Source organism: Podarcis muralis, chromosome 5 (genome assembly GCF_964188315.1).
Source record: "Podarcis muralis chromosome 5, rPodMur119.hap1.1, whole genome shotgun sequence".
NCBI classification, from domain to species: Eukaryota; Metazoa; Chordata; class Lepidosauria; order Squamata; family Lacertidae; genus Podarcis; species Podarcis muralis.
Window position 1 is genome coordinate 72,499,257 of NC_135659.1, and position 25,973 is coordinate 72,525,229.

At 42.7% G+C, this 25,973-nt stretch overlaps 1 protein-coding gene across 7 annotated transcripts in view; it reads left to right on the forward strand.

Moving 5' to 3' along the window:
* CBFA2T2 (CBFA2/RUNX1 partner transcriptional co-repressor 2) overlaps nt 1–25,973 on the forward strand; it is a 68,721-nt gene that overhangs the window by 35,136 nt on the left and 7,612 nt on the right. For 4 of the 7 annotated variants that reach the window (XM_077929206.1, XM_077929203.1, XM_077929204.1 and 1 more), the window contains exons 2-8: nt 16,680–16,823; nt 18,053–18,294; nt 19,654–19,743; nt 21,157–21,338; nt 21,971–22,221; nt 22,907–22,992; nt 23,824–24,082. In XM_077929206.1, coding sequence (XP_077785332.1) covers nt 16,706–16,823; nt 18,053–18,294; nt 19,654–19,743; nt 21,157–21,338; nt 21,971–22,221; nt 22,907–22,992; nt 23,824–24,082 — 1,228 coding nt within the window. In that variant the 5' untranslated portion in view covers nt 16,680–16,705. The remainder of the gene's footprint in view (nt 1–16,679; nt 16,824–18,052; nt 18,295–19,653; nt 19,744–21,156; nt 21,339–21,970; nt 22,222–22,906; nt 22,993–23,823; nt 24,083–25,973) is intronic. The other 3 variants (XM_077929208.1, XM_028734876.2, XM_077929205.1) reach the window with 2 other exon arrangements.

The window sequence follows — 25,973 nt, forward strand, 5'->3', positions numbered from 1 at the left end:
ACTTTTGTGTGAGTTGCCAATGTTCTGCTGTTCCCCACCCTCCCTAGGTCCCCAGCAAGCTAGCCATTACGAAATATTATTTTATTGACTGCTAATTTTGCTAGCTTTCTGTAGTCTTGAGGAAGCCTGAGAACATAAATAAACAATTTTTGTTAGTTTCAGTTTACTTTTCCATATAGTGTTTCTCAACTTTGAATACAGGTTCTTTAGGGCAAGCTACTGCAAATCACCCAAGGATCTACCTGTAGATTCCATTTTCACTTCTGACCATCCTTTTTTTTTAGAGGAATTGATCTAGGGTGAGAAGGGACAGATGACTGAGTTAAATAGAAAGCATGGTTTTGTCAAGCTTGAGAGGTAGTGGCCTTGGCTAAGTTTGGAGGCTAAAGCCTTCTTTGTGGTGGCTGGCACCCTGTTTACATGCATGTCTGGTAGTGACGTCATTGTTGTTCCAGTGCCAGGTTAAGGCATATCTGCTTTACTTAGCACATTTTACATCTTTGTATGAATGACTATTTTTAGCTTTCTCAGCTGTGTTAAATAACTATTAGTTGCCTCGGTTCACTGATGTCTTTAAGGATATGAATGTTTTTATTGATTGGGTTGTTTATAATTTTATGTTGTACTCTGCCCTGGAATTGGTATTGATCAATAGCAGACTGATAATCATTTAACAAATAAAAACTATTCTTGTGGGTTTCATAGAATACCAAAGAATCTGTGTTCATCTGTTAACAGTCATGCTTGGAGATACATCTTTGAAAATATGATTGGAATAATTGGCAAGATTCAGAAATAAGGTGCTAAGTAGGGGGAAACACAAAATCCTTCCTTTTCATTTTGGGATTTCTCAGGCAATTTTAATTCAGTATATTCAAGGTGGTGTTTTGTGAATTGAGAATAGTGAGAATGTGATCCTTGGTTCCACTTCTACATGTATAAGGCATCGTCTAAATTTGTTAAATGGGCTGTAACCAATGCTAATCCTACACAAAGTAGACCCATTTAAATTAATTAATCTAAGTTAGTAATGTCCATTAGCTCCAATGAATCTACTCTGAGTAGGATTAGCATTGGAAACAACCCAATGTTTTCAGTATTACTAGAATGTGCAAATTAAATTTGACCCTTTTGGTTCATTATCACTTCCCTTGTTTGCCCAGATTCTCAACAAGTACTTATCCTTGTTTTACATCTGGTTCCCAGTTGGCTGTGATTGAAATTCAGGATATTAATGCCATATTGTGAAAACCTAAATGGATCCTGGCTGCCTAAGCGATGTGGTGTCATTGGGAGTTTTAGATTTTGACAGTGTACACTGTGTCTAATCCCAGAGATCTATGCAGTTTCAGATAGATCTCTTGTAGTCATAGAGCTTCATATTTATTTCCGTGGAGGGAGCCAATCTATGTGTGCAATCTTTAGCAGGCTCTTTGGGGGGGGGGGCGGCGTGGTGTGTGTGTGTGTAGGAAATAGAGAGGCTGTGGTGAGAGCTTTCTCAGTATCAGTGCTTCCGCACATGGAAAAGATTTCTGGATCAGGGTGTCTGTCTGTGGCTAGAGACATGACCTTGCCTAGGGGAGGACCACCTACATATCTGGGAAAATGTTATAAAGTGCTTTATAAATGTGTTTTAATTAAGCCTCTTGGGCATGCTTGTAACATACATGTGAGTGAAGAGCTTTATTAAACTCAGCATACAGATGGAGAAATAGTTCTGGACCCCCTCCCATGATCTTGCAACCTGACACCACAACTTACATTCATTTGTAGCTGAGTTTAAACACTTTAGCTCTCCTCTTTTCTGGCCCTTTCTCTTCTGCTTGGTCAGATCCGCCTGGAGATGGCAGGCAATTCTCAAGGGCACTCGAGAGTTGGGATGAGAGATGCAAGCAAACCAGTGTTTTGGTCACTGGGCAGGAAAGCCTGTTTTTCAAATTTTGGCTTAGTCTCAAAGTCATTAAATTTGGGAAGATCACTGTTTCTCAGCTCTTTCCACTTCCTCATCTGCAAAATGTAAATAATAATGCCATCGTGGTACTGTGAGGCAATATACAAACGTCACTGATTAGGAACTATTTTATTAAATGTTTGTCCCATTCTTCCTCCAGGGAGCTCAGTCTTCCCCTCCCAGTTTTATCCTCTCAAAACATGGTTTAGGATAAGCAGTTGTGTCTGGTCCAAGATTTGACATGGCACTTCATGTGCACTTTTGTTTTCCTGCGCATTTGGTTATATCCTACAATCTGCAATGTAAGCTGAAATTAATTGGTTGGTTGTGGGACGGGAGCCTGATTATAGAACCATGGTAGTTAAGAAATTGAGAAGGGAAAACTGGACATCATCCAAAATCAAATTTGACATTCACCTTGATCTATTTCCCCCCTTTTTTTGAGACTCACATTCTGAGATTTGAGGGAGAAAACACTTTAAAATGCCAATGTGAAAGCTGCCTATAAATATATAGAGAGTACAAAAATACGTGGCTTGTTTTTTGTTTTTATTAAATCATGCATGGAATTGTCATCAAGACCAATATGCGTCCAACATTAAATATGCAAGTAAATCATCCATGTGTCTAGAGTTCAGCATTAAATATATACAAAGGGTTCTTTATTCAATTTTACTGTAATCTTCAGGTAAATTTTATAGGTGTAATAGGTTTTTTTAAAAAAAGTTAGCATTTGATAGAATCTGCATTCTTAATAATTTTGGATCACATGAACAGTTGCCACTACAGTGGTACCTCAGTTTACGAACTTAATCCGTACCTGAAGTCCGTTCTTAAACCAAATCTGTTTTTAAACCGAGGCACACTTTCCCTAATGAGGCCTTCCACCGCCGGTGCCCTTCCACCATTCGGCTTCCGTTTGTAGACCGAGGTAAAGTTCGCAAACCGGAACACTACTTCTGGTTTTGCGAAGTTCGTAAACCGAATAGTTGGCAATTTCTTCAAAATCATAGGCACACAAGTCCTCCCACACATTGGTTTAAATTAATACTAATCATGTCCCATTTGTTTATCTTAATACCATTACTGGGCAATGGAAGGGAAATCTTTCAGACAACCTGGTCCAGACTTATTTAGAGCTTTGTATTTAAGTAACAATGCATTTAAACTGGATTTGTGGGTAATAGGGAGCCAGTTCAGATTCCTTAGCATTGGTGTGATACGTGCCTTCACCACCCAGGCTACTGCATTCTGCATCAGTTGTAGCCTCTATACTAGCTGCAAGTCCCACATAGAACACATTGCAGTAGTCTAAATATGAAATTACCAGTGCATAAACCACAGTGACCAGGCTATGTTTGTCCAGGAAATGTCACAGTCAAATGTCACACCAGTTTAAGCTCATGATAGGCAGGCACTCTTTTACACAAAGGCTCATGTACTGTTCAAAGATGGTAACCATATCCGTCCTAAATTGCATACCTATTCCTTCAGAGGGACTGCAACCCCACTGAGAACAGGCAAAGTCCTCCGTTCTTGAACCTGGGGATCATTCACCTGCAGTGCCTTTATCTTAGCAAGCTTCAGTCTGATGACCCACATCCAGTCCACCAGTGTGTCCAGGTACTGTTTCAGCTTGTGCATATCCTCTCTTGACTCTGATTTAATGGTGAAATAGAGCCCCAAACCCTCTGATGACATCTCTCAAAGGCTTCATATAGAAGTTAAACAACACTGGGTTTAAAATGCTGCCTTACAAGACTTTGCATCTACAACACTGCACCTAAGTTGTCGGGGGATAAACACAGAGTCCCCAAATTCTACCCTCTGAAACCTGGTGTGAATGTGGGAATAGAGTCACCATAGAACAATACTTACAGCTCCCTATTCACAAGAGATTGTTGAGGAGAAGACCATGGTCAATGGTGTCAAAAGCTGAGAGATTCAGCAGGAACAACAGGGTTGCATGTTCCCTGGAAAGGGTCATTCATCAGGGTGACCAAGGTCTGAGGAATCATTGGTGAGCACACTTTGGGTTAATTGAAGGTGAACAATTTTGTCCCCCATTTGCCCAGCAAACTTATCACAGTTGGTGCTAGCAATTTTTTTTTACTGCATGAAAGAGCTCTGTTAGGCATGGCATGATGGAGGCTTTTTCACTACCTTCATCACCATATGACATGACACGGTTAAACACTCCTTAACTGCTGTTTGGTCAGCTTGATATTGGGCCTTAAGCCATTTCCACTTCCTATCTCGCCATGCAGCCTGCTCATAGCTCCAAGGAAAACCAATGTGCACCACGAGCTTCATAGTGTTGGAGCAGGCACTCCTGAGCAATCTTGTCCTAATCTCGCTGTTGCACAATGAGGAATAAAGCATATGGACAAACCAAACTTGTATTCTGGAAATATATTTATCATTGTTACTGGAAATTCCCCCAATTCTGATTCAAGTGTGTGAAGGGACCAGTGAACTCTTACATGTTCCTGTTTATGGCTTGGCTTATTCAGTGCAGGAGCAGTAAGCTAAATTATGAGGTAAGCATCATGTCCTTTAGCTTTAATTGTTGGTTGTAAAAGAACTGATTCACAGGCATGTCCTAGGATTGTGGGACTGTATGCGCACCAGATCTTAGCTTTCTAGCTAGTATGAAAGCATCTTTACTATTTTAGATTTCTGTGTGGCAGGGTAGTGTCCCAGCAATACTAACCACCCTTGTCCTTCAGTCAAAAACATAGTTCTATAATAGAAACTGTGATCTTTGCATTCTGTTGCACTGAATTTCATGTTAGGTGTACCTGGATTCCGTGTGTGTGTGTGTGTGTGTGTGTGTGTGTGCCACTTCTGTGCTTGAGGGACTTGGCAGAATATCACCTTTTGAGGGTTTGTGAGCAACTATCGCTCCAGAGTATTCTTAGGTTTTACTTGTTATGTCTGGGTACTGCTGGGCTTGGAGTCGTTAATCTTCCTCATGTTTTCTTGGCTGAAGAAAATGAGAAACAGATGTTCACATCTGGAAACTTCGTTCTAGGCTTCATTGTTGCAGTGAAATAGTTTAAATTGTAACGGGAACATTTAGAGTACTGAAGCAAAAGGCTACCCTTGAACACACACACCCTTCCAGCTTCCTTTTTTGCATGAAACTTAACACTGCTGCATGTTTTGTTCCTGTCAGTTTTAACTTCACTTAACACTTTCGTAGCCTAGAGGATGAATATTAATAGACCTCTTGAAATACTAAGCAGACTTCTGGAAAAGTTTGTGTATGTAGTGTTAACAAGCTAAAGCTATATAGTCCCATGTATGCCTGCTCATACTTCTTAGTAAACATGATTAGAATTGGGGAACTGGACAGTTTGATTGGCTGCAAAACTCTTTCCTGCACGAGGTGTGGATTTGTTTTGTGTGTTTTCCAGGAGGCATATTCAAGTCATACTATCAAGTCTAATTATACTAGAGAGGTGGCCTGCTTTGGAACTTAGCGGTGAGCAAGAAATCCCTGTTATACCTCACCTTGACTATGAGTTCATTGCGGCTTTTTAGGCAAGCCACTGTTTCCTCTACTCATCTCTTGCAACTATCCTTAATATGGATAATACTGGGTTGTTTATAAGAGTTAATGAGATAATATATGTCAAGGAATTTATGCACACTGGAAAAGCACTTTATAAACACTGCCTGTGTTCACACTAAACGGTGGTTTAGTTCATTGTGCATCAGCCAGGAGTGAACTACAGTGAACCATCGGCTTGCACAGTCTCCCCCTACTTTCCTCTTTCTGGAAGAGTTTGGAGTATCCACTTCTGCTTTTAGATAATCACATAATTCTGTGTAGTTTGGTCCTAGAACTACAGCTAACATTAACTATGGCTAGCTTAAAATAAGGCCAGGTGTGGGGTGCAGAGGACTTTAATCTTTTGCACCCCATTGTGGTCGTGATTCAGACTGAGTCCCCCACATTTGTAATTTGTATTGTGGGGGAGGGGATTCCCATTTGCTCCAGGAAGGTTTTTTTTTATTGAATTGCTACCGAGTCAAAATACAGTCTGCAGAGTCATAGAACAGTGTGGACTTGATCCAAGCTTTTGGAGGCAGCTTTTCGTTTGTTTTTACATTGGGGCCTGTTTTCTTCAACACTCCCCACACTGTTCCTCTTTGTTGATTAAGGGTTCTCCCTTTTTTGAAGTTAAAAGTAGGAACAGCTGGCTTACTGGGGCATCAAAGGCCTGCACTTCTCAACACCCCAACTCAGGTGGGGCTTTTGGTGTTAGACCCCATCAAAAAGAAGCATAGATTCCTGCCATGTGGATCCATTCTACTTTTGTAGAGAGACTCACGGAACTGAATTCACAGTGAACTACAGTCTGAACTGCAGAAGTTGCTTAATGACAAGCTTTGCTGAGCCTGGGCTCATTGTTGTGAGACCAAAATGCCACTTGGGCTGGCCACTCAGACATCACAGGAAAAACAGGCAGAAGCTGACAATGCATCATAATTCTGATAGAAGGCAACCCATCATAATGTTCAGACTGGGAATATTCAGTGTATTTTAATGGTGGATGCAGTGCTATGCTTGGATCACCTTCAAACAAGAGCTATGCATTTGCAGCAAGAAAAAGCTTTGTATTCAATTTCCCCTGCATTAAATGCTTTTTCAAACTGGCTTTGAATGGTAAAATACGCTGTTATATCAAACTTTGTGCTTATTTTTGCTGCTAAATTGAAGATAAAATGAAACAGCTGTGTGTGGGAGAAGCATGTATTTATTTTTGAATTATCTAGTATCTGGCCCATGTTTCGGGGGTTCAATCCTACAAGCTGCTGAGAGCTCAGAAGAGGTGTTAAATCCCTTCCACTCCCACTGCATTCTGCAGAATCAAAACTCCAAAGGACAGGTTTTCATCAGTACTCTTAACTTCCATTTATCTAAATGTTGGTGTCAATTACATCTTTCCTTGAGTGTTATGTACGCCCAGGCAAAGCATTCAAGGAAATGGGAGTGTGTCTTTTTGACATGATCTTTTTGTTTCAACATGAATGCTTGTTTCAGAGAAGGGAGCTGTTTCCAAAATGCTTCATAAGTGTCCCATTTTTTTCATGTTAATAACCCAGATGTGGCTTCATAAGTGTCCCATTTTTTTCATGTTAATAACCCAGATGTGGCTCAATGGCTTCCACTTTCTGATAAAGCATACACCAGTGCTGCCCTTTCCCCTACCAGAGTTGCAGAAGAATGGAGTTCCCCAAGGGCAGAACTAGTCAAGAGTATAGAATCATAGAATTGTGGTGTTGGAAGGGACCCCAAGGGTCATCTAGTCCAGCCCCCTGCAATGCAGGAATCTCAGCTAGATCACATATGACAGGTGGCCTCCTGACCTCTGCTTAAAAACCTCCAAGGAAAGAGAGTCCACCACCTCTTGTGGGAGTCTGTTTCACTGTCACACAGCTCTTACTGTCAGAAAGTTCTTCCTGATGTTTAATCGAACTCTCCTTTCTTGTAACTTGAATCCATTGGTTCAGGTCCTGCCCTCTAGAGCAGGAGAAAATAAGTATGTTCCAGCCTCCATGTGGCAGCCCTTGACTATGGCTATCATATCATTCTCCTCTTAACCAGGCCAGGGCAGTTCTGTTGTTGGGGAACCCTCTCCACGTTGGCTTGTCTGTTGTGAATGCTTGCATGTATTATTTCCACTGTCAGTTGAGGATCTTAGTGCATATGGGCAAAGACGAATAGGTTTGCACATTAAAAAAAACAAAACAAAAAACTCGTCAGGCAGGATGACCTCAAATTGAAATAGTTCTGTTAATTATAAAACAAGAGAGATAATCTCCCTACCACCACCTTTTCTGGTTCCCAATGTGAAAAATATTAGCTTTGTGGAGACTGAAACAGATGGCGAGCAGCTGAAGTAGATAAGCGTGTTGTTGAAAATAAGCATTTACTCAGGCTGGGGAGGTGACAAAGCCATGTTTACAATATCTCATCCATTTACAGTGATGCTACTTTTAGCTGTATTGAAATAATTAATTCACAGGATACCTGGAAAACACAAGCTGATCGATGTATGTGGGAAGGACTCTTTACAATTTTGGGCAAAATGGATCTAGTCTGTCTTCTGCTTTAGGGACTTTAAAGGGTTAAATGCCCCCCATCTTGATATTTGATGCTACCCAAATGTTTATCTTGCCTTCTTTATGTATTACATTGTATTTTGATCCTTCATTTTAAGAGAAGTATCTCCCAAAGCAGCTCATGTCAATTAAAAACAAACAAGCAAGAAACTAGCCCTTCCATCAGGAATACCAACTTCATAGGTAAGGCAGATAAGGGGAAGGCATGTGGAAGAAGGGAGAGAAGGGACACCAGTTTTTCTAGGCCAGAAAAAAGTAGTGAGCTTTATGTTGTCATTAATGTCTAGCTCAGTCTAGGCTGACCCTTCTTTGCTGGCGGTTTTTGCTTGAATAGCAATTGGTGGCTCCATTATTTTGGCTGATTTATGGGGCCAGAGTGCCCTTTCCCCCCAGCATATCTAGTACAGTGGTACCTTGGGTTAAGTACTTAATTTGTTCCGGAGGTCTGTTCTTAACCTGAAACTGTTCTTTACCTGAAGCACCACTTTAGCTAATGGGGCCTCCTGTTGCCACTGTGCCGCCACCGCCTGATTTCTGTTCTCATCCTGAAGCAAAGTTCTTAACCCGAGGTACTATTTCTGGGTTAGCGGAGTCTGTAACCTGAAGCTTATGTAACCCGAGGTACCACTGTACCATGGCACCTGGTAGTTGGATCAGAGTGTCTTGAATTTGTCATTTGGTTTGTAGTGGCTTTGGATGGGAGGCATTAGGATGTTTTTCAAAGGAGATTTCTGTTCTAGATGCACCTTCTTAATAAAGGTGTGGTACTTTAGCAAAGTGGGTTAGAATAGGAACATTGGTTTTAAAAAATTCAAATTGCAATATCTACAAAAGAGGCAGTTTTCCTTTACCTTGAAACAGGATCATACTAATGGAAATGAGTCACCTACCACCATAAGTGAAACTGTAGGATCCATGTGTTAGCCGCTCTGAGCCCGGCTTCGGTTGGGGAGGGCGGGATATAAATAAAATTTATTATTATTATTATGTGTTCCATTATGTAGGCATGGCCTCTTCCTGCTAGAGGTTGGGATGCTGGTATAGCAACGTAGCAACGTAGCAAGGAACCTCTTCATAAACATGCCCAGAATACAAGTGGTGCTCACAATGCTTTCCTATGAAATCATCTAAGTAGGTCATGGACATTTTCATATACTGTATATAAGGGCCCCTCCAGACATCCTTTTTATTGAGCATTCATGATTTGTTCTCAAGATGGAATTGATACGATCACACGTGTTCCTTCTTTCAATATTGTTAGCACATGCAAACGTTTTGGGGCAGTCACGCTGCTTCATTTCCATTCTGTGCATATACCACATCTTCCTGCTGAAATCCTGTAGCTTTTTATACCACAAATGTTCTGATTTATTTTTGTTCCATTGGTTTCACTATAGTCCCTCTGGAGAGCAATAATGAGGTGGGATTGGGGAAGCATTGCAGGACAAACTAAAGCAGAATCAATCCACCACCAATGCGCACACTATTATAGAGGCAAGAACATATGGCAGAATCGTCAGTTATTTAAGGTATCAGCGCTGACTGTTTCTGCTTCCCTTTCTACTGGAAAAAATACAGTTCCGGTGGCAATAACCTAAGAACAAACCCTGAAAAAAGCAGATGGTAGTCTTACTAGGTGATAGGGTGTTGAATGGTATCTTTCACAAAGAGTAGAATTTCTTAAGATAGGGGACAGCTTTGAAAAGCAACAACACACATTTAGCTAGGTCAGTGTTTTCTTTGATAGTGTTATGTAAAAGGGGTGTGTGTGTGTGTCACTGCGGTTTGTAGCAGTGGAGCCTCTGTCACCGATCAGTGTTGATGTTGATAGCTCAGTGTTTAAGTATCTTCTAAACCCTCTCGCAGTCCTGTCTCTGCGAGGGAAAAGAAAATCGTCAGAGGGCTCTGAAGAGACCCTTCAGTGCTTTACAACCTTTGGTCTTTTTGGGTGGAGTGGGAGGAAAAGAGTGCTAGGGAGACTGGTCAGGAGACAAAGGAAGTGGAGGAAAGTTGATAGTGATCTGGAAAGGAGGAACCTGAACAGACAATGCTGAGGGTGAAGATATGAGGTAGAAGAACAGAGGTGCAAAGGAGAAAGTGCTACTGGGACAAAGTATGTACAGGGCCTAGAGTCAGGAGCAGTTGAGATCCTGAGAAGGGAATCCTTCCCATTGTTGCTTCACTGCAGCAGTTCAGCCTGGTAGCCCCAAGGAAGGAGTAAGGCCGAGGAATAAGGGCACACTTACTTCCCTTCACCCTCCCCGTCTCCTTCCTTCCTTCCTTCCGTCCGTCTGGAAGAGGCAAGGATTTATCTCTTGACACTGCAGTATGGGGTTAAATCTATAAGGAGGTCTTAGGTAGGAGGGTCCTAATACCAGCTATCATGTGTGGGAAACAGTGGAGGCTGGCCTAAATTAAGTTTCAGAGCAAGTTAAGAAAAAATAAAGTGTGGCACTGCTCTTGGATAGCTCCAACTTGCTTAAGGATTAGTGAGGCAGAAAAATAGAGTAGAAAAGAGAATGGAGGCTTCTGGAGGGGTCATTTGTGGGTTGTTTTAGATGGCAAGTCTCTTGCGCTGCTTGAGTGGGCTGTGACTGGGCTGCTGGGGGCCCTGTAGGCCCCTGAAGCTTTGAGTGGCACAGGGCTTCCTGAGAGAGGCTTGAAAGGGAAACACGGGGCAGTATGTGTTCTCTTTAATAATGCTTATGTGCATTATTTGTTAAGCTCTTTGAGTATTGCAAGAAAGGATATACTTTTTCCTCATGGTCAAATGTGCAATGTGTCCCTGCGTTGGCAGCTTGCACATCTGACTGCAGAGGGACACAGAGACCTTGCCCTTTAAATATTGCAAACCAGTGCAAAGAACAGGAGGGATGGGAAGAGTTGTAGCTCAGTGGTAGTTCAACCTCCAGCTGTCTTGCATAGCACTTGGCATAGGGCTTTGCAGGCACTGCCAAACAGCTGATGGCAGTGTCTGCAACCCCCTACCTGCTTTGCGTGAACCAGGTTTTTACCTGCCCAGCACTTGACAACATATATGACACTAGGGGTAGGGCAGGTGCAGGTGCCTTCGCCAGAATGGGAGGCCTAAATAGGCCCTAACCTCTGGTGTAGACAATACTGAGCAATATGAACCATTTGGTCTGCCTTGATATAAGGCAGCTTCATATTTATGTTCTTACGTTCCTTTGAAATGAATCATTCATTCTTCCATTTCCACTGCCAGGAGGCATTGCTGTCAGATTTCATATATTAAATTAGTGATTATGCAGGTAAATAAATGTTCTGCATGCTGCAATGTGTACAGAAATATGCAGCTCATAACATAGTAAAGGCTATGCCATGCTAAGCCCTTGATGGTGTTAGATCCAGTAATAGTGTTTTCAGAATGTATTGAAGAGATGGCGAAACAAACTGGTCTGATTTCTTGAATAGTGTTTCTCTTGGGTAGTCTGCAGTTGTAAGCAAGCAGCTACTTTCGGTTAGGGAACTATCTATATAGTTTGAGAGTGCCATCACTATGTATTTGTGTCTTAAGGCATCAAAGGGATTTACAAATTCAGTATTTTCTTTCCAGTGTTCGTTCATGCAAGTACATTAATTTGCTAGCCACTTTCTTAAAGAACCATGTTGCAGGAAGGCCAGATGCAATTAATTAAAGGAATAAATGCTGGATTTTTTTTTTTAATAACTGCATAGGGTTTACTGTTTGTTGTTGTTGGGGTTTTGTGTTTTTTTTTTGCATTTTTTGATTTCTGTAAACTACCTTGTGATCTGCTTGTTGTATCAATGCAGTCAGTGTGCTGTTGATATGGGATGCCCTTCTTTGTTTGTGCTTTTGTAAATAACCGGTTTCCCCCATATGTGTGTGTGGCATCTGTTATATGACACAACCTTAATGAGATACTGTTGTCGCAAATACTGTCATTGGAGAGAACCCAAAACAAGTTTTCTTGCCTTGTTATCCATTCTGGGTCTCTCTCTCCCCCCCCCCCCAAATATGGAAATGGAGTCAGCCAACTCTGGCACAGTGTGTCTGAAAAAACAGGTGCTTCAGATTTCCACCGGGGATTTCAGGTGAAGGACGGCAGAGCTCGGCTCAGCACTGTGTGCAGAAGGGTTCCTGTGCTAGTTCAGATTTTCACATGTTTTAACACACTAACACCTCCCCCCTTGGGTGAACAGATTGCCAACAGAAGTGGCTTTTGGGGGGGTGGGGGACATGTCATTGTAATTCAGCGAAAACCTGAAGTTCCTTTTTATTTGGCTTGGGGCCTTCTGTTCTGCTCACTTAACAGACTTCAGAGCTCCCCCCCCCCCCGCCCCCGGATTGTAACGTGTGGCGATCTCAGGAGTGCTGTAGATGCTACCCTTGACCTTTATTCAAAGTGATACAACACTCTTAGCTGCATTGCCCATTTGTTTATGTTGCTAGCTCATAGATTCTCAGGTGAGGTCCTACTGTAGACATTTTTGCCCTCTGAAGCTTTGCTTATAAAGAAGAGTTGTTTTCTTGTTTCATTTCCTGTGGTCCACCGAGTTAGTTCAATTGGAGCCTTGTTATTTGGGGGATTATATGGAAGCCTTTAGATAATGTTGTCTTTTTCTGGATGTGTTTGAGATTTGATATACAGTAGTATCATTAGTTTTGGACCCCTGCTTTCCTGGCTATTTTAGTTATTTTATGGTTTTATGTTGCAAATTGTGCTGAGGGCTCCCAAGTGTGCTTAAAGTTTCTTTCTTTCTAACAGTTTGTTTCTCTCTAACATAAAAGTAAATATGTCCATTGAATATGTTGGCAGTGATGCACAGAATCGCAGAAACAAGCATATTGAGACAGTGGCCAGCTATCCATGCACCTGCTTTTCCAGAGAGTGCATTTGCTCTCAGCACGTAGTGTGAACGATTTACACGTGTGTCCCTACATCCTAAAATACCAATGGGCACGTAAAGGTAAAGGTAAAGGTACCCCTGCCCGTATGGGCCAGTCTTGCCAGACTCTAGGGTTGTGCGCTCATCTCACTCTATAGGCCGGGAGCCAGCGCTGTCCGCAGACACTTCCGGGTCACGTGGCCAGCGTGACAAGCTGCATCTGGCGAGCCAGCGCAGCACACGGAACGCCGTTTACCTTCCCGCTGGTAAGCGGTCCCTATTTATCTACTTGCACCCGAAGGTGCTTTCGAACTGCTAGGTTGGCAGGCGCTGGGACCGAACGACGGGAGCGCACCCCGCCGCAGGGATTCAAACCGCCGACCTTTCGATCGGCAAGTCCTAGGCGCTGAGGCTTTAACCCACAGCGCCACCTGCGTCCCTAATGGGCACGTATCTATCCACAAAAAAGGAAAAACTCCCCAAGATTATGAGTAGAAGGGAAATGAAATCCCATCAATTAGAGCTGAATTACTGGAATGAAACTGAATTCATATGTACACTTGCCAGATATTAACAAGTATACATGCATAGGATTGTGCCACAAGTTTGTTCCACCTTAAAAGAGTACCAGGGTACTGGACACTGAAAATTTTATTATTCAGAATAAGAAAGTATTATGAGAATATATAGTCGTATCTATAAGAACACTTAGCACTTCTGGAGACTGAACACAGAATTACCCTACATAAGCAGGGTCTGTCTGTGTTCATTTTATTAATAAATATTACAGAATGAACTTTTTCTTGCTACATTAATTCTTCCCTTTAACCACCGATAGATAAGAATGGCCTTAGTGAAACTAATCAAATACGATGGAATAACCATATTTGCCTCCCTCCATCTAGTAATCCTAGAGACACTGGGTTGGAGCCAGATTTAGCAATGCTTAGAGTATGCCCATTGATATCAATGGACTTATATTAGTCATTGCTAACCTAAGTCCCACTGATTTTCAGATGGTCTATGACTCTGTGCCAAACATGACTAACCCTGGATCCCCAACATATTGTCTTTTATAATCATGGATTTTTTTGTTTAGTCACTGATAGACCTAATCTCCATGAATTTATCTAACTCTTTTTGGAAAAAATGCTACTCTAGTTTATAGTTACCACATCTTACAGCAGTGAAGTCTTAACATTAATTATGGGCGTATTTGAATGACTACATCTGGGGCTTAATAAGCCAAGCTATGAATGAGTCTTATGTTGCGCATGCAGCCCCTTTGTGCTTCCGTTCACATGAGCACCCACGCAGACAAGGAGGTCTTCTACTGTGAGTTCCCATTCTGATAATAACTTTGGAACAAACCAGGAGATTAAGCTAACTTCTGGCTTTTTCTGGATCTGTGAATCATAGTTTCCCAATTTGAATGAAACAAGAACCTTTTGTTAATGAAATACTTCTTGGTTTGCTAGTTCATGCAAAGCAATAGCCCAAAGGGGCTGTGTGCATAGCCAAAAGACATGCTCACATCTTTGCTTATTAAACCGATATATGATCATCCAAACATGGCCTATGGGATTTTATGATAACTCAGTAATGATGCTCATGGAATCCAAAATTGAATGTTAGCAGTCATGAAGCAGCATCCAGTGTGCTGGGTTGGAGAATAATGAGAAGGTAACAGCTTATTTGTACTAATAGGGATAGGTTTATTCTACTACTGTGTCCAATTCTGGGTTCTTCTCAAAGTCTCTTATTGTTCTTAGCTCCCAAAGCCTTGCACAGAAGCTTATTTCAGTGGTTATGGAAGCATAGGAACTGCTAATTCTCAACAGGAGGGAGAATCTGAGAGTTTTCTGTTTAAACTTTTGAGTAGGCATTTCAGCATGCCTGCTGGTAAGCTGTACTGAATTCCAGCATTATGCCAAGTCCTGAAGGTTGCAACGTGTCTAACTGCTAAGATCTCTTCCAGGCCTCTTGGCGCCCATCACTGAAAAAGCAGGTGGTCTGAAGTGAGGGCTCCCTTTGGGCTTTCACACTCTGTGCACAACATACAAACGTGAAAGACAACTGTCAGTTCCTTCCCTTCCTAGTTGTCTCCCCCTTAACAAAAGGAGAGGTTGGGAGGCGAGCGGAGATGGGACACAGATGGATGTGTTGGAAACCTGTCAATATGTTTATGAAGACATGCTACAGTGTAGTCCCAGATTGCTTGTGAAATAATCAAATAAGACAGGCACCCCTTTATTTAGGAACTAATAAGTGGTCCATATGTTGTTCAACGAGATGGAGATCATATATCTTGCACCACAACATTTATAAAAATATATATGCTTGCAACAGGTTGTTTTGCACCGCAGCGGGTTGTTTTATACACATATGAAAGCTATTTATTTAAAGCTCCTTTTTATTTTTAGTAAAATAGTTAACTAAATATTTTATTTAGTAAAATATTATGCTGGTGGTTAAAAATCCCATTGGGCACCTGCACAGTTTTGTGACTCTTGGGTAATCTGTTTATTTTATTATCTACATTGGAAGTATTTCCTTCTCTGTCCTTCACTGTTGCAGAGGGAACCATAGAATCATAGTTGGGAATTATTCAGCATTTTTACACCCCACCTGCAAGGTAGCTTCTTTCCCTTCCCCATTTATCCTGTACTACAGCTCACCACCTTGATTTGGGGATTCTCCAGACCACGTGGTCAAGCATTGCAAATCGTTCCACCCATTTTTTAAAAAGACTTCTTAGTAGACTTCCTAATCACTACTTAACTATATTGGTAATTTCTGAACTAAAACCACTTTTGTAAAGCGTTCTTTGTGGCCATGCAGGATCCTGCCCTGCCCCCGTCCCCAGCTCACTCATCCCTGTGCTCCTTTGGTGTCCTAGCCATGATGTCCCCACAGGGCTCATGACATCTGGGGCCACAAAGATAAAGAATTACACAACATTTAGAAGACATCTGAAGGCAGATATCAGGAGATTTTTATGTTTTTAGATATGCTATAAGCCGCCCAGAGTGGCTGGGGAAACCCAGCCAGATGGGCAGGGAATAATAATAATAATAATATGCAGCTTGCCATGCTATCCAATCCCAGGCATACTACAATTGGTGGAACAAGCCAAGAACCTTCTGATCCCCTCCTTATACCCTCACTGGGCAGGAGAGGGGAGTGGGAGCATGCAAACCAGGTTGGGGGGGGGAGGAATAAGGATAAGCTCATTCTCATACTTCAAAACCATGTTTCAGTGTTATGTTTAAATGTAGCCAACTAGCAGATGGTTTTGAATAGAGCCAAACCATAGTTTAGTGTGACATAAACAAGCTGGGACAGGCCTCAGGTTTGCACAGTCCCCCGTCCCTGGCATGGCTGCAAGGAGGAGCTGCCACCGTCTCTTGACCAGAGCTTGTCATGTCATCGGAGACTGACAAACTCTGGTTAATATTTGAAACGATTGAGCTTGAAATGATGTTTCAAGAGCCACCCATAAGCCAGGACGTCCTTCCGCCCTTTAGATCTCACCTTTGCCACTGAATTGCTAATTGGATTTTAGGCCAAACTTAACTATCATCCCCCATGGAGAGAATACTGACATTCCTTGTATGGATTACTCAGATAATGTCTATGACGTGGTTTGAACACTGAAGCACCGTGTAATTGCTAAGTTCCATTGGATTGCTAACATTCTTTCTTCTACTTTCCATTTCAGTTGCGAGTGAGAAGAGGGTGCCAGTAATGCCAGGATCCCCTGTGGAAGTGAAGATACAGTCACGATCCTCGCCGTCCAGCATGCCGCCATTGCCGCCTGTCAATCCTGGCGGACCTCGGCCTGTCTCATTTACCCCAGCAGCATGTAAGGCTGTGTCTTGTTCTGCTTTCTGGGAAAAACAAAAAGCCACCGCAAGTTCTTTCTTTCTAATGCAGACATTAGAGAAGTGAGGGACTGTTGTCTCAGTCCAGGGGAGGTGAATGGCTGGTATAGTACCTAATTAGCTGGTCACTTTTGTGGCTTTATTAGCAGCCAGGTTTCCTGAGATGCAGATTTTTAAATATACACATAGGTTTAAGCTGGGTTTTAATTTAGGAAGCGATTTTAAAAAAATGTTTAATTTCTCGAGAACATCAAGTTCTTTGCATCTGTGTTTTCTGTTCTCATTAATAAGAAGTGTGTTTGTCAGCACATCTGGTGTGTTAACTTTTTATTTATTCTCAGATTCTGGAGTGCTAGGGTTTTCTTAGGTCTCTTAAATTTTATTGTGTACTGTACAGGGTGGTACAGAATGCAGACATCCTGCAAGGAACAGAAAAAGAGCACTCTGGTCCCGGGAATGTAAGCTGCCTTATGCTGGTCAGGTTGAATGCTCATCTAGCCCAGTAATGCTCCCTCTGACTGCCAGCAGCTCTCCAGGGCTGTGTATAGACGTCTTTTCCACCACCAGCTCCCCTACCCTCCTCCCTTTAAAAACAAAAACCAGAGGGGCCAGGAAATTAACAAGGAATCTTCAACCTGCAAAGCTTATACTCCACCACTCAACCCCACTAGATGTTATTTCCTAAAATATTAAATAGTTTTTAACACCACCACCCAGTATCAAAAGTAAATATGTCAACTCCTGAATTGTGTTCTCAGCCATTCTGCCTGCATTTCAATATTTCCTATTTTGTGTAACTTCCTTCCAGTTGAAATCAGACAGGCCCCCCTCCCTGTTGAATTTCTGGCATGTACTGAAAACTTTTTAAATCCCAGCTTTTAACTTACTTTATAGCAGCCTTTCTCAACCTGTGCATCCCCAGATGTTGCTGAACTACAACTCCCATCATCCCCTAGCTAGCAAGGCCAGAACTCAGGGATGATGGGAGTTGTAGTCCAACAACATCTGGGGACCCACAGTTTGAGAACCACTGCTTTATAGCATTAACTGGTTTTTACCTTTTCTGTATTTTATTTATTGTACACCACTTGGAGACTATTTGTAGTTAAGTGATATATAAATTTATGTAAAAAAGAAGCATTTGGGGGCTAAACCTCAAAATATAAAGCTAACATATTCATTGCTTTTTGCCTTCCCCTCCCCACTGTAGTACCCAATGGAATGAACCATTCTCCCCCGACGCTGAATGGAGCACCGTCACCCCCTCAGAGGTTCAGCAATGGCCCTGCCTCATCATCTTCATCTTCACTGACCAACCAGCAGCTTCCAGCTACCTGTGGGGCCCGTCAGCTCAGCAAACTCAAACGCTTCCTGACCACCCTCCAGCAGTTTGGCAACGACATTTCACCAGAGATAGGGGAGAAAGTCCGCACCCTTGTTCTGGCATTAGTGGTGAGTATTAATAAGTCAAATACAGCAAAGAAATGAGAAGCAGAAGCTTTTGCGTTTCGTTATGGAATCACAGAATCATAAGCTTGGAAGGGGAGCATGAGGGGCATCTAGTCCCACCCTCTGCAATGCAGGAATCTCAACTCAGGTGCCCATGACAGATGGCCATACAAGCTCTGCTTAGAAACTTCCACTGAAGAAGAGTCCACCACCTCTTGTGGGAGTCTGTTCCACTGTCGAGTAGCTCTTACTGTCAGAAAGTTCTTCCTGATGTTTAGTCAGAATCTCCTTTCTTGTAACTTAAATCCATTGTTTTGGGTCCCTCTGGAGCAGGAGAAAACAAGCCCTTTATATATATATATGAAGAAGGCTGTCCTATCTCCTCTTTTCCAGGCCAAATATACCCAAATTCTTCAACCGTTCCTCATGAGGCTTGGTTTCCAGACCCTTCTGATCCTGCTCAGACTTTGTCAGTAGGCTTTCTGTAAATGGCCAAACCTCTTACAATATTTGCTCCCCCCCTCTAGGATTAGTGTGCTTCCCCCCCAAACCTTCATTGCATAACTTTTCAGAAATTGGGGTGTCCATTTTGTCATAATTAATTGCAGCATGGTGAATTAATAATTTTCTGATGCTGTTGATTTGAGTTCAAACCAGTTTTTAAAAGGAGAAATATTTGTGTTTGTGTGTAACATCTATATCACACTCATACACACAACTGGGGTGCACTTTCATCTCATTCTGTCTCAGTGTAATCTCGAGAATTCTGTTTACACATTGCAAGGCTTTTCAAACCCTGATTATACATGGTCAAAAAAATGATTATGTGCTAGGAACTGACATGTGACATTTCACCCATTTTTCCTGTTTCAGATTTTTATTTATTTACTTTATATTTTGGAGGTTGTCTAGCTAGCATTAGCACTCTACAATTCCAGATAACTTCTAATGACTGTGGTCACACTTTGAAATGGTGCAGAAGCAGCTTATGAAACCAGAGTGGCTATCTTTTTAAGTAATCACAATGCAGTGTGGTCGATGGATGTCAGCCCCCCCCCCCCTTCCTATGTCTACATCTATTTGTAACCCACCTTAAGACTGCATGGTGAAAGGGGCCTATAAATGCATGTAAGTTAAATGAATAAATTCTTAATGTGTAAATTATGCATTGAGTGTGAGAATTTGTAGCTCACGGTTCCTAGCCAAATGTGAGATGAGGCAGATCAGATAGGACTGGAGACTGAGGAATATTAGTTCTTTCCACACGGTACATGCAAATCCAGATTCTCAGAGAGAAAAAGCCTCGTAGAATTTCTGTGGAATTAGAATCAATAACCACGTCAATCCCCTTTCTCTTTACAGAATTCTACTGTGACAATAGAGGAATTTCACTGCAAACTCCAGGAGGCTACCAACTTTCCTCTTCGTCCATTTGTGATTCCATTCTTGAAGGTGATTGCTTAATACTGTGCATTGGCTGGTGAGCCAGTAAGGAAAAAATTCTGTGTGCCACACTAGAGAAAGACTCACCAAGCAATGAATTTTGATAGGAGGAGGATTCTGACTATTTGAGAGAAAGTCATGTCATGTGTATGGGGCGTGGGTGGCGCTGTGGGTTAAACCATAGAGCTTGCCGTTCAGAAGGTAGGCGGTTCGAATCCCCGCGACAGGGTGAGTTCCTGTTGCTCGGTCCCTGCTCCTGCCAACCTAGCAGTTCAAAAGCACGTCAAAGTGCAAGTAGATAAATAGGTACCGCTCCAGCGGGAAGGTGAACGCCATTTCCGTGCGCTGCTCTGGTTCACCAGAAGTGGCTCAGTCATGCTGGCCACATGATCCGGAAGCTGTACGCTGGCTCCCTTGGCCAAAAAAGCGAGATGAGTGCCGCAACCCCAGAGTCGGTCACGACTGGACCTAATGGTCAGGGGGTCCCTTTCCCTTTACCTTTTACATGTCACGTGTAGCCAAAAGTAGTTGCCAAGGAATGCTCAAGTGCCCCCTTTCTCTACCACCACATAACCTCTGACCATTAAGTGGGCTATCTACCTGCTCCTGGCCTGCAGTGTTTCAGCTGATGTGATGAAAGCAACTGTGTGTGTGTGTGTGTGTGTGTGTGTGTGTGTGTGTGTGTATATATATATATATAAAACAAACTTTCTTTCTCTGGAGGGTGTTCTGTACAGCGTGCCTCAGTCATTACAGCATGCCCCAGGCCCATGCGTTCCTTCCTTCCTTGTTTATTTTTAACCATTGATCCAGCTGGATACTTCTACACAGGGAAGCATGAGGGGGAGCCGAGCTGAATTCTGAACTTTGTGAGACCTGGCAAGAATAGGAAAGAATCAGCCCTTTCCCCACCTTCTGTTTGAAGGGACTGAATCTCCCATTTATTCATAGTAGAGTTGCATGAGAGCTCATCCCTCCAGAAGACATTTATTGTCTGGGACATGGGAACAACAACAACAACAACAACAACAACAGCAGCAGCAGCAACAACAATAACATCATCATCATCATCATCATCATCATCATTATTATTACCCCGCCCATCTGACTGGGTTTCCCCAGCCACTTTGAGCGGCTCCCAACAGAATACTAAAAACATCGTAAAAGATCAAACATCAAGTACTGCAAGCTATAGCCCAGCCTATCACAAATATAGGCACTGCTAGCAAATTCTACTTTCTTTTGTCTTATTTGCTCTTGAGGAGGCTCACAATGATTCTTGGCGGAGGCGGGGTGTCTCTGTGGCAAAGGAACCTTGTTTTAACAAGTAGCTTGCTCCTATGGCTCATTAGATGTCAGCAGCAAGAGGGTATCCCAGCAGCTAAATAAATCTAAATGGCAACCCTAACCTTTGTTTTGCAGGCCAACCTTCCCCTTCTGCAGAGGGAGCTGCTGCATTGTGCTCGGGCAGCCAAACAGACCCCTTCCCAGTACCTGGCCCAGCATGAGCACATCTTGCTGAACACAAACACTGCGTCCCCAGCTGACTCTTCAGAGCTGCTGATGGAAGTGAATGGAAACGGAAAGAGGCACAGTCCAGACAGGTAGCAGGAGCTGGTTTCAAAACAGACAAATTTGTCATTAAAAAAACTAACTAACAACCTGGTGCCTTATAAGCTGCTTTCTATTAAAATTCCCTTTTGTTGTGACCTCTTCAGGCATCTGGTAGTTCAAGACTTGCCTACGTGTGGCTTTTTTAGGTTGGCTCTGTGAATATTTCACTTGTTGTGGCTTTCAGTATAGCCTGCATGATTTAGAAAAAGAGTTTTGGAATTGGTGCATCTGTCGTTTGCCACACTTTTCAGCTTAATGTCTCTCCCTTCACTAGAGACCCAACAATGGGAGAGGGAAGTTACCCTCATCTTTTGTTTGTGGATCACCATACCTGCTATTTGAAAACCCTGACCTGGTTTTGAATTTCATGTTCCGTATCACATCTAGTTTCTCCCTTTGTGAAAAGGATACTGGACTATAGGCCATTGGATTGATCCAGTAGCATGATTTTTGTGTACCGTCAGTGTGCATGAATTGTTTTCTACTTGATCTCTTTTCCAGAGTTCACTTCTACGTATATCTCTTTCCCCATTAATTACTGGTTTCAAACTTACTTACTTTCCTTTTCTGCATTTGGTTTCTTAGTACTAATGGAAAATTTCCTTTCTTGACTTGCTCACAGGAGGGAAGAAAACAGCTTCGAGAGAGAGCCACTCCCGTCAGAGCCTCCTGCCAAGAGGGTGTGCACCATTAGTCCAGCCCCTCGCCACAGCCCGGCTCTGATGTTGCCCGTCATAAATCCAGCGGGACAGTTTCATCCTACTCCACCCCCACTCCAGCATTACACCCTGGAAGACATTGCAACATCCCATTTGTACAGAGACCCAAGCAAGGCATTGGAGCACAGAGAATTGCGAGATAGACATGGTATTGGTAAGGAGTCCCATGTAGTTTTCAAATGCATTTCCCTTAGCCATTAAAGCTGCAAATTCAATGCTTCCTGAATCTCTGTAGATTCAGTTCTTGCAAAGCAAAATCAATGGCACACAAACCTACACAGCTCCTTCGTTGATCTGGTAACCCTCTGGGGTTTTAGAAGCCTGGGCTGTGTTTTTTGGAGCAGGAGTGGGGCACCTTTTTGGCCTGGCGATCCAGATCTTTTATCTCTTCCTCCCCGCTGTGGGCCCAACTTTGATAGGCGGGTGGTGGTGAGAGGAGATAGTGACCAAGTAGGATCGAGCTGGATTGATAGATGGCTGTGGGGGGGGGGGGTTGGGCGGGGGGAAGAGTCTTACAGACAAAATTTGACTCCCAGGCAGGGGATTTTTTCCATGGGCCACTGTTATAGAATACAGTGGTACCTTGGGTTACGTTACCTTTGGGTACCATAATTTTGATTTACAAACGTGGCAAAACCAGAACTTTATACTTCCGGGTTTCACCGCGCGCCTCTGGATACGGACTTTTCGGGGTACATATGGACCCCCGGGATAAATTAAGTTCGTATCTGGAGGGTCCACTGCAATAGCTCTTCTCTCCCCTGCCCCATATCTTTGTATTGCATCAAACTGTTAAGGCTCTTTTTCTGACACAGCATTTTCCTTGCCACGCATTACAGGGTTAAACGGAGGCTATCAGGATGAACTCGTGGACCATCGCCTAACAGAGAGAGAATGGGCTGATGAATGGAAGCATCTTGATCATGTGAGAGACTGACATGGGGGAGAAAAAAAACCCAAATAAACCTGGACTGCATAAAACCTAATTACCAGGGCAGGCTGTTTATCCACCTAGCTCAGTATAGTGTATTGTAGCTGGAGCAGGGTCTCCAGCTGAGATTCTTCTCATTTCCTGCTGCCTGTTCCTTGGAACTAGAGATGCTATGGATTGTACCTGGGCCTTTCTGCGTGTAAAGTGTGTGCTCTGCCATGGAGCAGTGGAAATGTAACAGCATGTGTGCATGCAGAAAGTGTGTGTGTGTGTGTGTGTGTGTGTGTGAGAGAGAGAGAGAGAGAGAGAGGGAGAGAGGGAGAGAGAGAGAATGTAATTGTTTAGCCTAGATGGGCCATAATGCAGTAATCGGGCACATGCTTTTTACATACAGGAAGTCCCAGATTCAGTTCCTGGCGTCTCCAGTGGAATTTGATACAAATAAATGTACAGTTTGAGAGTCATGCAAAACAGTGTTCCGCAGCTAATTAATAGCCAGGCTGTGTGACCAGCATCATAATGTGGTACTGGGCTGTACCATTTCATGTGATGAATTGCATATTTAAATGTTTCCACTTAAAAAAAATAAATCTCAGTTATGTAAAAAACTAGCATGTCAATGACTGTACTAGACCAGCCCCCTTTCCCATAATGCTTGTATTTTTTTATATACAGGAGTTTGGGCTTGATTTCTTTTTTTAAATAGAGGGTCACTACAACATGCAACGTCACAGTTTGAAACCATTTACTGCAGCAAAACCAAAAAACCTTCACCCTGTTAATTTTGATACTGTAGTTTTGCCCCTGAGTTTCTTTTTCTTAAAGTTGCAGGAGGAAATACATTTTCTAACAGCTTCTTCAAACGCTGTTCTTTCCTCTCTCTGGAAGGCATTGAATTGCATCATGGAAATGGTCGAGAAGACCAGGCGCTCTATGGCCGTTCTCCGCCGTTGTCAGGAGGCTGATAGAGAAGAGCTCAACTATTGGAAGAGGCGATGCAGTGAAACCACAGAGCCACGGAAAGGGGGGAATGACTTAATCACGAGGCAACATAGCCCAGGGAGTTCAGACTCCATTAACAGTGGTAAGCTATGGAACTCTGCATGTTCCATATGTGTTTTGAAGTGGAATAACATTTAACAACCGTGAAAGTGGCTGTGTATTATTAGTGTATTAATGTATTAGTGTATTATTAGTGTGCCAGAAGACCAAAGTATTAGATTGTTCCCATTCTTTTCAACAGGCTCCTTTGCTTTTGCAGCTTAGTCTGTAATCTTCAACACAAAAATTACTTATACACAAATTAATTAAGTACAATGTACCTTACTTCTGAGTTAACTTCTGCACAAAAATAGAACTATCTGAAATTGAGCAAGCTGTGCCTTCCCTGCCCCTGTGTGCCTTGGATAGTCAGAAGTTTGAACCTGAATGGATGCCAAGTAGAGTTGTATGCAAAAGAAACAAAAAAGGAATAAATAGAAATCATGTATTTCTTTTATTTGTGAAATCTTGCCTTTTGCTGCTGCTTCTAGCATTTTAAGTATAAAAATGCAATGCATTCTTTCTCACTGAATCTGTCTCTCCCCCCCCCCCCACTACATTCCAATGAAATCAATTAAAACTCCCATTATACTGTTAGTGACTTTCCTTATTAGAAATTCACTTGTAAAATGGGGGTGGGGACAGGATGCTTGCCACACATTAATATTTAACCTGGGGCATGCATCTAGGTGGAGGATTTGTCTTGGTAACTATCTCCTGAAATTCTGGGGTGGATAGGATAGTGTCAAAAACAAGCCTATTGCAGGGAGACAGAATGAATACAGTGGTCAGGTTGCAGACTCCGCTAACCTAGAAATAGTACCTCGGGTTAAGAACTTTGCTTCAGGATGAGAACAGAAATCGTACTCCGGCGGCACGGCGGCAGCAGGAGGCCCTGTTAGCTAAAGTGGTGCTTCAGGTTAAGAACAGTTTCAGGTTAAGAACGGACCTCCGGAATGAATTAAGTACTTAACCCGAGGTACCACTGTAAATCAATTGATACAAGTTACAAATAAATATAGGCCATGTAAATTCTTTCTCCTCGACACACTTCCCCACTCAATATCTCTCAGTCTCCTGGCTCTCACTCAAGGCCCAAAGAAACTCACAAACCTCCCCGGAATCTCACAACAAAGAAGGTTTCTGGTACCAGCTGGCACCACCCTAGTCTCTCACCTCTAGGCTTGCTTTCATGGGCAGCACCAAGGTGGACAGAGCTTCCTCAGGCTGTTCACAGCTGTGTCCCATTCAGCTGTCAATCAGCTGGGCTGCACACACCCAGTTCCAGGTTTCAGCAGATTTATTTTGGTGATTTTCCCAAGGAGTTCCAAAGATGGCAACCCCCTCCATTCGCAGTTCTTTCTCTGTGGCCTCTGCCTCCCTCTCCCCTACCAGCTGCTTTCATGATGCTACAGCTTGTACAAAACCAGCTACACAATGCTTCTAAATCCTTAAAGATGCAGCAACCATTGACTTTAATTTCAAAACAATGACGCCAGATGGAAATGAAAGTGGCGTAGTTTTTGCTACAAGTTCTACGTCCTTTTTTCTTTGCATGTCCTGTCTTTTTTGGATTGTGAACCTGTGGCAGGGAAAAGTAAAAAAATCTTGGTAATGATTTTTGTATTCCACCATATCCTGGTGATATGACAGGGAGGCATTTCTATGCCTCTTCCTCAAAACAAAGTATACGAATTTTATTTCGTAGTAGAGGGTGCATGCAAAAGCATGCATTAAACAGAATGTTGGGCCACAGGGTACTTTATCTGCCATCTCAAATGCTTTAATTATGGATTGGGGGCTGGGGAAGTTCCAGTGGCAACTGGAACAAGGAAGTGTGCTTGCAAAATAACCAACTTGGCTGTTCAGCTATAGATAGAAGATTCCAAGTATGGAATAGCACTCTTGAGTGGTGAATGCTGGAGGAGGGGGGA